Here is a 14530-nt window from a genome sequence, read left to right as displayed (position 1 = left end):
ATAGAAACCGGACATTTTTACTAAGATTGATCGGTTTTTCTGAAGTATGGAAAGGTTTCTCCAATATACAACATGTAAATATTTTATTGTAATGCAATTGTATTAAAAAAAATCGTTCATACGAATAATTAAACTTGTGATTTAATAATTTCAACAGACTATTAAAATAATAAGATATTATTAATTAGATATTAATCAAAACAATCTCAAATTCAGAACAATAAAACACAACATAATTATCATACTTTATTCATCATAATACAGATTAATAAACACTTTTATTATTTACATATTCCACATCCCCCGCAATGTTATACACTGCCTCTATGTACAGGTACTCTGTCATACCCTCATCTCATCAATGGCGGCTTGTGGTAAGTTCTGAGGATGCATTTTACCCCGCCTTAAAGTAGCATGAGGTACTCTCTCTTCCCTTGGAGACCCAGAGCCATTACCGAAATGCCTCTCCCCATTATGCCCTATATTTTTCGGCAATGTCGCATACCCTTGGTACGTATTCGGCAGTCGAAAACTACTATTCCTACTTCCCAATTTACTGGGCAACATCATGTTATCTACACTCAAGGTAGGACTGGGCGATTTGCCATCCAACGGCCCTTTAAAGTTCAAATTGGATAGGCTCTGATCCATTTTCTTCCTATTCTGCCGTTCAACGTCCACGACCAAACTCGGCGCTAGGGTCGGATCGATATGATAATGCGAGTGTTTTCCGGATATTGTTTCGAAGTGTTTTTCGTTGAAGCGTTGCTGTTTTCCCCTCGACCTCGACTTATCCCTTTGGTAATATACGCCGGCGAATATTAAAACGTTGAGGATTAGGAGGGAACAGCCGATCGCTATTGTGACGCTTAATGCCGTGGAGTAGGCGGCATATCCTGCTGCTTCTAAACTTGCTAGGGTATTATCACTGTTATTATATGTTTGTAGATCTCTTCCGCTTGGTACTATAGTAACGCAAGTCGCTAGAATTGTGTCTACAGTTGTCAATGCTGTATCGGAATACGTGGAACCATTTCGTCTAACCTCATTATCTGTACGTGCTAAGGGATCTGGTCTAACAATGCCTTCATACAGTTCCTGGTCGTTGTGGTTTCTGAAAAGGTTATGTCGAGTTGCAACGTCTTCCATACCAGCTCGATGCAGTTCAGGGACCAAGCGGAGCCATACTGAAAGCTGGTGCGCTCGGTAGTGGTTCTTGAGACGGGGTTTGACACCTGTGATAACAAAATATACTTATAAAGTATGCGAAATAATTTCAAGATATAAAAGCTTGGGAATCTTAATCATATTAATGAGAGAGCGGAACTAGGGATCTTTTTAGTAAATCGGAAGATTTAATAAAATTTCTAATTTTTTATAAGACCATGATAATTAACGAATTAGTCCTATAGCTGTAATTAATTTAATTCCTTTGTCCACGTATATAAAATATTATTCATTACACATCAAATTCCGCCACTCTATTATAGGTACTATAGACTTAAAATAATTACTAACTCCATCGTCATCAGCCCAAGAACAATAGACCTAACTCAGATAGCATCTAGAACCTTCTAGTTTTCTAAAGGCAAAGAAATAGATGTTTCATTTATGACCCGGCACGCTCAATTCAAGTACGATCTAAAGCTTTCAGACGCGCTGACCTATATCCTGGTGGTGTCGAGTCGTACCTAATTTGTTGGTAGCTTTTTTGTTCGCGGCTTAATTTAAAATGTTGGAATTTTGATCATCGGAATTTCTAATTGGAAACCGTTGGCAGTTATATTGGTTAGTCTTGATGGCAGAGTAATAAAATATATTTGGAAATGGGGTTTAGTATGGAGGAATATGTGCATTTTTTTCCTAGTAGGTATGTAAAATTACTGGTTTAAATATTTTTCATTTAAAACAATGTAAGCATTAATTGTATTGTATTCCCAATGCAGGGCAAAGGCCTCCCCAAGGCGCAAGCATTAATTATTAGTACATGATAAATACTTTAAGTGCAAATCATATTGTAACATTATATTTTACTGCGAATTTCACGCAGAAATATTATACCATTAACCCATTGACCACCGTAAGGCCCGATCGGGGCGCGACACAATAGATTTTCTATTGTGTCTGTGATTCCGAGGACTGATGGATTAAACGTTACATCTTAAAAGACTCGTTAATAAGGTCTTAAGATAATTCCGCCCATTACGAAGGGAACCCTATTGCATCATCTTAATGAATTCTCATAATTCGGAGTTAATCCAATTAATTTGTAATATATTGAGAAATTTTTGGCTTCCATTTTTTCTTAATTATTACCTTCTTTACAAATTTATAAAAGTATATAAAATATATATTCAACCATTTATTGATAACATTTTTATGGCTTTCATCTCTTAATTCATTGTTTTTTTTATTAAGATCTACAAAAAAATTAATATCAATTTATTATAGGTACCACTTTTACAAAAAAATTGCCTAAGCACAACCAATAGTTTATTTTTTTTGTTTATTCTACGTACAACTAACCCACGTCCTATTAAAACTTGTAAATTGTTTCAATTTATTAAATTGAACAACGCAGCGGGTCACCAATACCTTTTTCCGTGATCACGCTATAAATTCAAAGAGTTTCCCTATTTCCTACATTATGTTGTATAAAAATATTGTAGAAATTTAAGAATTTTGCAATACAATGGAGAGTTACAAACACAGAGCAAAGTTGAGTCAGCTAAGTCATTGTTGTAGAAAAACTATAAACATTTTGACTCAAAATTGCCTATCAAAAGGTCGTCAAAAATTACCGAGCGCGAGTTTTATAGAACATACATTACAATTAACACCTTATGTCATGGCAGTAGTGTTAAAATTCCATTGTATCGCTTATAAGTAACTCTGCCTAATTGTACTGCAATGTAGAGTAATGGAAGAGAGTGCACTGGTGTTTGTTCACATACTAATGCACTAAGGTTTATTGTCCACGTATACATTTGTCATGTGGAAGCTTTTGTCCGTTGACGATTGCAAGACGAATACTTGCATTTGCGTAGAAGCAAACGTCCACAGAGCGGCAACGTCGCGGCGGCCGCTCGCCGTGCGTGTTTCTTGCGGAGCGGCAACGTCGCGGCAGGCGCTCGTCATGCGTGCAATGTGCGGAGCGGCAACGTCGCGTCAGCCACTCTTCATGCGTTTACCGTGCGGAGCGGCAACGTTGCGAAAGCCGTTCAACATGCGTTCACCGCAAAGAGCGGCAACGCCGCGTTGCGCGTTGTGTTTTGATTGTTTCTACGCAAGATGCGTGCATTCGTCTTGCAATATTCAATAATAGTTAATTGACGAAAATCGATTTCATAATCATAATAGTGAATTGACGAGCGCATACGTGGACGATGGGCCTAAAATACATAATTTTTTGCTAGACCTATAATTATTTACCTATTTCCAGATATTTTTGGTGCGTAGAATCATATTCTTCCCAAACGATGCCTCGGAATTTATTCCTTTCTCTGGAAGCTGGCAGGAGAGCCTCTTGACGCGTGTTGTCATTGGGATTCCTAGGAAATACTTATATTAACATGAAAAGCTAAAGCATGGGTAATTACTGTTATTAAAATTATGGAAAGTTTTAAATATGTAAGTAGGACTATACGATAAAGATATTTCGATTTAACGTTTAGATAGATTTGTAAAACTACCTTTGGGCTTTGGTATATACTTTTTACAGACCATACTGAATAAATTAAGTACCTTTATAAATAAAAAAAAACAAATATGCTTATTTATGAATTGACTCATCCTTTCTCTGGTAATCCATTGCAAAATATTATATCAATAACGACTGCAAAATTATAATTAGTTGTTTATACAAAACTTCAAACACTTACCCAGTCTTAGCAAAACTAGCGACATACAGCATCATAGATTCCGCTAGCGCGACCTCCGACTTCGTGTAGTTTTGTGGAAAATGGCCGAAGCCCTGGACGAGTGGTGCGCCGAATATGTATGGCAACTCTTCGCCGTGGACCGCACCCATTCTCTGGACGAAAAAAACTCATTAGTACTTAATTCAAAAAATAAATATTTTTTTTATTTTAGAAGTGAAATTTCTTTAGGCGCGTTGAGAGTAATATTTCAAGGTTGCATCATGGCAATACCTGATGCGTGATACGTCATGGAGTATGGCGACGACTTTGGGATCTTTGAATTAAGTATGCAAAAATTTAATAAAAATAAACTATTTTCTTCACGCTTAAATTTCTTTCAAATTACATTTATCACACACAAACACACACACAAACACGACTTTCATCATTACATTATTTGTATCGCTATATTCAACATACATAGTACCTACATCAAAGTTAATACAGCTAGTACTATAACTAAATAGAAACAGAATATTGACTCAAATACCAATACTATTCCTTTCATTTCTATAGTCAAAGGAATCTCTTCAATACTATTTACATAATAAATATACTTCATTTAATATGATTACTACTAGCTTACCGCCCGCGGCTTCGCCCGCTTTGTCTTAAACCTAATAATTTATATACTAAAACCTTCCTCTTGAATCACTATCTATTAAAAAAACTGCATCAAAATCCGTTGCGTAGTTTTAAAGATTTAAGCATACAAAGGGACATAGGGACAGAGAAAGCGACTTTGTTTTATACTATGTAGTGATATAGATGCTATTATATTATTAGAAAATAATATAAACTTTTCCATGGAGGAAAAAAGTAATTTTTAGGAAAAAGAAGTAAAAAAACTCCATAACTACGCCCTAAAAACAAAACTTCATCTGTTGAGTTTATTTTACTTTCCTTTTATGATTTATACGGGTCTTCGCGAACAAAAATAAAACTAATTCTTCAAAAAAAACTTCAGGCAACTGATGTGTTTATTGAATAAAAGGCAATTTCATTCAAATGTTAATAATTAAAAACCAAAAAACATAATCCGTACAAAAAAGAAATTTTATAAAATACGAACGATGTTGTTTCTTCGATTCAATTTGAGAAATTTCAAATCTACATAAATAAGCATTCAGCTTACAAAAATGTTCACACAAAAAGTCCAATTCAGTGAAAACGTGCAAAGGTTTCTTACAACAGAACTCAAAGTCACTTTTAAAATGTAAAAGTAAACGAAATACGTGTCACCATACACTACTGAAAGCTACAAACTTCAATTTATCACGCAAAAGCCTTTGCTGGGTCACATTTATTTTATATAAGCATTGAATGAATTTCAGAACGTGTACCGTATTACATTTATATAGCAATTTCTGAACGCAATTTTCTTTACATGTGACCCCGGTCGTTGATCTAATTAATTTTTAAATTTGAATTGCGAATGTCATCGTTTTATATTTTTTTTATTCACATCGCTGGCCGTCAATACGGATTCGAATTAAAACCATTCAAAGATGGCGGGAAACCGAAGTTCAAAAGCAACGTCAATATTAAAGATTAATTTTGGTTTAATTAATATTGCTTATTTATCGCAAATTATGAGTTGGTGTGGATTTTAATTTCTATTTAGAGTTTGTATTCTCAATTATTTTTGAAGTGAAACTTCTTTAGGTGCGTTGAGAGTAAAATTTCAAGGACGCGTCATGGCAATACCTTCACGTCATGGAGTAACGCGACGATTTTTTCTTCCTTAAATCTTGTCATTGAAGTTTCACTTCTGACACGTGTGCTCGGCACACATGGATTTTTAATTCTACATATTTCATATCCATAGATTAACAAACGAGTGATAATTTGTGAATAATAATTTATAATCTGTCTGTTAATAGCGGTAAATTTAATTGGATACTGCATTATATTTATTAAATTTGAGATTAATATGTTTTATAATGTAAAACGATCCGTTTCATGTGATTGAATTTTAATGGTTATCTTATTGGAAATATCTGAAATACATAAATTGGATTATTTTTGAAAATATTTCTACGAGAATAACTTTTTAGCAAAATAAATCATTTTAATTCTTTAAAGTTTAAACTATATTACGTAAGTATTGATTCAAAAATACTTTGAAATTGTTAAATAATTCATAATAATAAATGTGCCAGACTAAAATTATATTAAATATTAAAATATAGACTCCATTGTTCTAACCACAATGTTTAAAACGTAATAATTAAAGCAAAACTGAGGGTAAAATTAATCGTGAATTGTTAGAGCTTCAGAATTAGTTTTAACAACCGCAATACAATGTAGGAAAATGCAGTGTAACTTTTACGGTTAGTTATGGAATGAAATTAGTGCCATTATAATATTATTAAGATGAATATAAAATATAATACAATGGTCTAGTACTATTTTATAATGTTGTATGCGACTTTAATCGCTTCCAATTTTATGTGTATTAAACACTAACTGCGCTCCGCGGGTTCACCCGCGTGGCTCCGCTCCTGTTGGTCTTAGCGTGATGATATAATATAGCCTATAGCCTTCCTCGATGAATGGGCTATCTAACACCGAAAGAATTGTTCAAATCGGACCAGTAGTTCCTATAAAAGTATAGCTTTATTTATATTATTTCTCTGAAAGAGAAGAGGATTCTGTATAGTCTCCACTATTTCATTTCTACTTTCACCTTTACGTACTGCCCTAACGAGTGTAGAACATTAGTGAATCATTTTTACGCACGTTACAATAAGGAAAGCTTACGAAAAAGATATACCCAACTTGATACTTATTTTCCATGGGAATAACCCTCAGAATTGGCCAATCCACAATATTATATGTTTGAGCCTTCACCGTTGTTTTTATACGAAAACAAATGAGCAACGTTTATTTTATGGTAACCCAACATATAAACATACAAACAGTGTAAAAACATGCGAAGGAAAATTTATTTTGAGAGGCAAAAAGGGTACAAAATGTTTGTTTTTAAAATGTATTTTTAAGGTTCCGTTTTGTGTGTAAATTTTGACAGTTTGTTTGTTAAGAGCAATCGTGGCTTATATTTTAATTACATAGGTAGCTTAAAATCGTTCTTATTTAGTTACTGTTTCAAATTAGATCTGTGTTCGATTCTAAATTGAGACAATTAATAAAATGTATACCAATCTTGGTGAGAAAAATTTCAGCATGCAGATTACATTATATCAACGTTACATTAAACAACTTGACGAGTTGTCATTTAGTCATTCAATTGAATGTCGTCATTCAATGAACGCGCTAGTCATTCAATTAAATAGCAGATTGAACCAGACTTCGACATACACATTGTCATAATATCTAATAGCTTATTATATCTAGTAGTTGAATAATTAACCAAAAATATATCTCGAATTAATTCCTCATGAATTATCCTTACATTTGGAACAATTAAATTAGAATATCAAAATGAGTCCAGAGCTGAGCTATATCTAAATAAAACAGTTAAATCTGTTGTTACAGAGAAGATTAATTAAGGACTTTGAAACTGGGTTTATATTTTTATTGGGCATTTAAATTTATAAGTGTTCGTCGGTTGATAGCATTTTTATTATATACTTGAGATGCTTTGTTCGTTTTAATATATTCGTTTTAAAATATGGTTTAAGCTGTTTTTAAACGACTTCAAAAAAGAGGAGGTTCACAATTCGGGTTTGTTTTTTTTTGTTTGGACGACGCGGTTGGCGCAGTGGTAAAGTAACTGCCTACTGAGCCGACGGTCCCGGGTTCGATCCCCGGTCAGGGCAAATATTTGTGTGATGAACTCAATTATTTGTTCTTGGGTCTGGGTGTTATTATCTATATATGTATTTATTAAATATTATATTTATCGTCGCCTAGTACCCACAACACAAGCCTTAATTGAGCTTACTGTGGGACAAGGTCGATTTGTGTAATAATGTCCTATGATATTTATTATTTATTATTATTGTTTTTATTCTTTGCGACGTGTTATATTATTATTTTTTATTAACAAATTATAATTTAGGTTACAATTTAGATTAGATTTTATTTTTATTTATGAGCTTATGACTATAAACAAGTAATTAACTCGTCATTGTAGAATTGTAGAAATGATCACATTCAAAAGTGCTTTTATTATTGCGTATAGACGTTTGTTTTCAATAATTTTTATATACCTATAGCCTTCCTCGATAAATGGGCTATCTAACACCGAAAGAATTTTTCAAATCGGACCAGTAGTTCCCGAGATTAGCGCGTTCAAACAAACAATCTCTTGAGCTTAATAATATTAGTATAGATTTATAAATACTCACTTGAGGATAATATCCATCCTTAGTCTGATAGTCAAACACATAGAAGAAGGTCCTCGTCGCACGACCAGGTCCATCTTCATCGCTGGTCGTGGCTTTTGGACCTCCACTGAGGAGGTCCCCGCTTTGGACCAGCGGGGCCACGTATTGTGCGTCGGATATAGCTGATACCGTGGCGTCGCGTGTGTTTATTGGGTTCTGGAAGAGAAAAGATGTTAGAAAACTTCGTCAAAACTGATTAGGTATTGTTGATTTTAGTTTTATAGCATTACTAGCGGTCCGCCCCGGCTTCGCCCGTGGTACATATTTCGCAATAAAAGGTTGCCTATGTTCTTTCTCAGGCTCTAAAGATTGTCTGCGCCAAATTCATCAAAATCGGTCCAGTAGTTTATGCTTGAAAACCTTTCCTCTTTATAATTTTAGTATAGATAATGCTAATTTTTTTTAAATAATATACAAAATTCTATCATTAATTCGAACGCGTATTTTCGTCGAACCAGTCGACTTATTTCTTTTCGTTGTTTTCAAATATTTATAAGAATTTTAGAGCTATAAAACTAATATTATTGGGCAAATAATTACTAGGTACCTACGTATAAATTCAGTTGTCATGTGAAGTTTAAGTTTCTATTCAAGGAGTAGGAGCAATATTTTGTGGTTCTTGCTGTAGAGTGGTGTGGTGGGAAAATTCTAATTCAAATTATTATTTTCATAGTATTGAACTGAAAAAACTAAATAAGAAGTATTTTACAGTAAATACCCGTATCCGTTTTTTCTTGACTTTATTCTGCAGAAATAAGCTAATATAGACCTATTTCGATTCCGATCCGAGCCCATACATTGATTGGCCCATAACCTTTTTGTACAACAAAATAACAAAGCCTAGTTTCGAATAGAAAAATGTTTCAGCAAAACGCGTAGAAATTTAAGAATACGAGAAGATTATATTTGATCAGGGCAAACCCGTTTATTTTTATGGCCCGGCCGTGGAAGAAAATTGGTCGAGCTGAGCAGGTATTAGGAGTTATTAATAGTGGTTTTTTATTTGTAGAAACGGAATAGGGATGAAATATATGGGCACGAATGTGTCATCGTGTGGGATTTGTATGAGTTATATTAATATGTGTACTTATTCTGGTTTGTGTATACAATGATGCATGTGTGCGTGAGTATTATAGGTCTTGCTTTTGACAGGAAAATGATAAATGTATGTGATAATGTTTTGTGTACGTGTGTAAAACTCACACATTGTAATAGCAATATGAAATTGTATTAATTATTATATAGATAGATACTTTTAGACACGTCATTAATTTTTGGTTTAATTACATACAAAAAATAGACGACTAGGCCTTTCGGCTACATAATATCCCTAATTTTTGCAATAAATTTTGATAAGTATTAAAATTTATTAATAACCGCGTATTCTCATTTATTTTGGCTTTCAACAGGCTTAATAGAACTAGGTAATCCCTAATAATTTTACGTTAAAAGTACTTCAGAAGCCGGTACTCTAAGAATTAATTCCTATATTGGTACTATAATTCTGTCCTCTGATATTACAAGGAACCACTTATTGTAATTCAAATATTGATATAGTATGAAATAACCAGATTAACAATAAAAGTGTTCGGAACCCCGAAGCCCCCTTGAGATCACGATTCGCAATTGAATTTCAACTTTACTCCTTGAAAATACGGTTCAATTTTCGACGCACTTAATGGTATAATAGATAAAAGCACTTAATATTCTCGGACATTTCCGAACCCAGTTACTTATACTTTGGCAATTTGAATAATAAACAATACTCTACCGTACGAGTGGCTGAGTTGGTCAAGCATCCGCCCCGGATTGGCGTGAAAGGATGCGGGTTCGAGTCCCGAATTTTTTCTATCCTACTAATATTATAAATGCGGAAGTTTGTGAGGATGGATGTGTATGTGTATGTTTTGTTACTCTTTCACGCAAATACTACTGAACCGATTACAATGAAATTTAGCACACATATAGAGGATAACTTGGATTAACACATAGGATAGTTTTTATCCCGGAAATCCCACGGGAACGGGATTCCTTAGAAAACGCGGGCGAAGCCGCGGGCGGAAAATTTATATTTATAAAGCATTTGGATGCCATAAAACCAAAAATATCAAATTCAATACTCTACCGTTTTCTCCCAGTCGGTGTATTCGTTGACAATGGTGTAGAAGATCTCGCTCAAGTGATATGTGTATGAATTTCTGACGTATGTCCTGAAATTGAATTCTTTATTAGTTGGTGTAAGCGTCTTTTATTGAAATGGTTCATAGAAGATTATTATAAGTATAGTTATAAGTTTTAATCTAAGTCATAGGTGTAATATTAATATTAAATATTAATGTTAAATAGCGTTTATTATGGTGTCTTCAATAATACTAATAATTCAAACATCAATCTGCACAATACAGTTAGCAAAACGTAGATAAACAGAACAGACGTAGTAAGATTGAAAAATTAAATAAGTAATATTTTACTTGTTAGAAACTTACACGTCACAATTGATTTAATCATTAATTAAAGGTTTAGGTTGCAAATATTACGTAATAATAGCCAAACTCAATTTGCAATTGCACAATATACAAATCCAAACAGTGATTGCTTCAGGAAAATATATCTCCATTTGGCAAAACAAGGTGAGGTTATAAATGAAAACAAACCTCAACATCCGATCCCGACGTTCTGGCTCGATGCCATTCTGGATATCATTCGCCGAAAACTTCCAGAGCGCTTCACAAGTCACAACACCAAACAGCAAGTCATATTTGTTCTGGAATAATCTTCTTCCACTGTCACTCCTTTTTGTATGGACATTTGGAATCATATTGTTTAAAGGACCAAAACTGGGAAAGTCTCCGGAACCATGAACTGTGAGGAAATCCTTGGCAAAGTCTGTTTTTATGACCACTCCGTCAACAGAAGGTCCAAAGGCGGTGAGGAAATTCGGCGCTGATATGTCTATGGATAGTAATTCGTCTATTGTAGCATCTCGAAGACAATCAACTATGACTTCGTGGTCTTTAGCAAGGTCTTCAGGTATTGTGCAATTCATGTGCTTCGCTAGTTTCAACGAATAATATACAGGGTCATCCACAATAGCCCAAGAACTGAGCGCTGAGCCAGATAAAAGTATCGCTCTATGAAATAAACCTGCAAATAGAATGTAATTAGAACTTGGCATATGAATGCGTCCCTGTTATCGACAGGTATCTACAATGACGCTGAATGAAGCGAATTGTAGAATTTCTAAAGCGCTTAAACGTATTATATGAAACTCGAAGGACTAAATAACTTTTCAATTTTTCCTTGTTTGTTAGAAAGTTGTCGTATAAGCCTGCGGCTTTGTTTTCAAAGTTGAGAAGCGTAAAGTGAAGTATAAAAGTATGTTAATGACGCGAGACACGAAAGTGTAATTTTAAAAACATTTTTTTTTAATTACACTTTCGTTCGTTTCAAGAAAAGTAATAACTTTTATTTTGAATAAATAATTTATAGAGCAAATAGGGACCAATTTTGATAATTTATTTCACCATTAAAAAAAAAACGCGCAAACAATTTGTAACTTATTGTGATGACATGTCTTTTAAAGGTCAACAAAAATACTTGTGCTGATTTTAAAATAAACATTGCATTCCCACATTATATTTACAAGGGCCATAAAAAATATTCATAGCCTACACCTTTTAATAAAAGCAAAAGTTATTAAAAGTGTATATAATTTCATCCACATGAGCATTAAAGTACATGTGCCAAAAACATGATTTAGAACACTGCACACAAATCCTATCACATACATTCAAAACTAACCTGGCATAACAGTAGGCGATATCATCAGAAAATTGATACACGCCGCCCCTGACCCGTGACCCATGAGGGTGATGTTCGCTGGGTCTCCTCCAAATAGAGCGATGTTCTGCTGCACCCAGTGTAATGCCGCTATCTGGTCCATTAGGCCATAATTCGCCACTCTAGCTTTTAGGTGTGGAGCTGGATTTGCGTTTAGGAACCCTGTAATATGGATAGGATGAGTATCTATTGCAGATTTGTTTGAATCTTTATTGTTTATTTATTCGTAAATTGTAATAGACATGTGTGACATTTTCTTTCATTATGGAACTAACCTGTCTTTATTTGTGTGATTATTTTTAAATGGTTATAAAAAACGAGTGGTTTAAACACTGTATATGATATGCATTATGATAAAGGTAATCTATCTGTCTATGTAAGCTAATATCGAGCAGATTTTAGCTAGGAAATTCCCGAATGGAACCAAATAAACCGCAAGTAATGTCAAAAATATTATAGAATTCCTTCCCAATAATTTCACAGGGAAAATACGTAAGACCAACCTAGCAAATTGGCTACAAATGCCAAATTAGTTCTCGATACGAACCATTTATTCAACGTTTATAGAAATGCGATGGAACTACGAGGCAATCTTATAAGCATATTTGAATCAATTCTTCACAGTAATAGGGGATTGTGCCATAAGACCCTGATTTCAATGCCGTTGGAGCTCGGGCGACAGTCAAAAGCAAAATTCCTTTTACTCACAAAACCTTTCAGCTAGATTTATCTTCGCAAAGGTTTCGTTATAATACGCGATTTGCGGGATCAGTTAAGTTGGCAGGATTCCCAGTACTTCAAGTATTACGTTGGATCTATCGATCCTTCGACAATCACGACTTGGGATAGGCTGGTGATTGTGGGTGAGCGGGAGCGGCAGCGGAAAAGATTTTGGAAGTTAATTGCTGATTTTAAACTCAAACTCAAACATTCATTTATTCAATTAGACTACTATTTAGTAGCACTTTCGAATCGTTATTACATAAGTATTTTTAACATTTACCACCGATTCGGAAAGCAGTATCTATGGAGAAGAATCGGCATGAAACTCCATAGTTGCTCTTTTAAATGTCTTTTATTTGTTATTTCATTTATTCCGAAGTGCAGACGGACCGTCGGCTCAATCTGATTGCATAAAATCAAACACAAGATACCCTGTGTTTACTGATAGCTCATGAAATACTAAGTAAAGCACTTTTAGTAAGAAAGCTCGACACTAGTGCATAAATTGCTTAACTAAATAACCAGTGTTTAAGACACAAAGGTTACAAAATATTATCTTTAATCATGTCTTTACTTAGAAAAACATAAGGCGAATATATTAAATTTCCCGCTTTCATAAGCTTCAAGAACATAACCTAAGATGCGTGACTTCAGTTTCATCAGATAGGTAACTTTTCTAACGTGAGGATCCACGATAATAAACTATACGAGATAATGAAAGATAGGATATAACAGGAAAACTTATAGGACAGAAAGATAAGTCTAATTATTAGTAAAAAAAAGCGTTATGAAAAATAACTCTTAATAATTATCTTTTTGTAAAGAAAAGAGTTGAAATTTTATTTTATACAACTTGCTCGTCCCAGCACCGCCCGGATTGTTATTTGTAAATTTTTCAATAATAATTTGCACTTGTCATCGTAATCGAAACAGACACAAACAATGCAATAAATAAAAATCATAAGAATCAGTCCAAATATTCTTGAACTTTAATTGATACATAACACAATGTTTATTTTTAACCGACTTTTCGAAAACAACGGGAGATTCTCAATTTGTAGCACAGGTTTATAAAACAAAGTCACTACAATATAGTATAAAAGTAAAACAAAGTCGCTTTCTCTGTCCCTATGTATGCTACGGATATTTTTTTAATAGATAGAGCGATTCAAGAGGAAGGTTTTAGTATATAATTTATTAGATTATTAGTTTTTTTAGACAAAGCGGGCGAAGCCGAGGGCGGAAAGCTTATTAATTAAACACATAGCTATAACGATAAGAAGGATCAATCTTGTAAAACCTGCATTAGTCAGCACATTCATAGAAATTAGGTCACGCGTCCTATCTTTAGACCGGTCATATATCTATATGACCTTTATAATATAAAACCCATACCTATGTTGGAATTTCCATATTATAAATTCCATATGAGGCATATTTCACTAGGTGTTTAATTTCATTGATATCGTGGCTATTGCTTTGTCCCAACTTTTCTTACTTTACAGTTAATGTTAAAATGATTTATTTATTTATGTTATATTGCTATTGCTTTTTTATATAATTTTAATAGCGTTTTTTATACAGGGTGTCCCACTATTGGTATACTCAGCTCAAGGGAGGTTATAGTTTTGCAAAACTACAAGTCCCTTCGCGCTTAGTATAACAATAGTGGGACACCCTGTATATGTCGATTTG

The 14530-nt window shown here is 33.9% G+C and overlaps 1 protein-coding gene across 1 annotated transcript in view; it reads right to left on the bottom strand.

Annotated features, from left to right (window-relative positions):
* Window positions 1–257: 257 nt before the first annotated feature.
* LOC149490078 (neuroligin-4, Y-linked-like) overlaps window positions 258–14530 on the bottom strand; it is a 75972-nt gene continuing 61699 nt past the window's right edge. The window contains exons 5-11 of the mRNA XM_089714889.1: window positions 12074–12274; window positions 10927–11416; window positions 10398–10482; window positions 8234–8428; window positions 3882–4033; window positions 3433–3551; window positions 258–1235 (exon numbers count right to left, since the gene is read on the bottom strand). Coding sequence (XP_089571015.1) covers window positions 343–1235; window positions 3433–3551; window positions 3882–4033; window positions 8234–8428; window positions 10398–10482; window positions 10927–11416; window positions 12074–12274 — 2135 coding nt within the window. The 3' untranslated portion in view covers window positions 258–342. The remainder of the gene's footprint in view (window positions 1236–3432; window positions 3552–3881; window positions 4034–8233; window positions 8429–10397; window positions 10483–10926; window positions 11417–12073; window positions 12275–14530) is intronic.

This window comes from Colias philodice, chromosome 3 (genome assembly GCF_061535455.1).
Source record: "Colias philodice isolate Cphi_HAF_F1 chromosome 3, ilColPhil1 Martin Lab GWU primary, whole genome shotgun sequence".
Lineage (NCBI taxonomy): Eukaryota > Metazoa > Arthropoda > Insecta > Lepidoptera > Pieridae > Colias > Colias philodice.
This window is presented reverse-complemented; position numbering and strand designations above follow the sequence as displayed.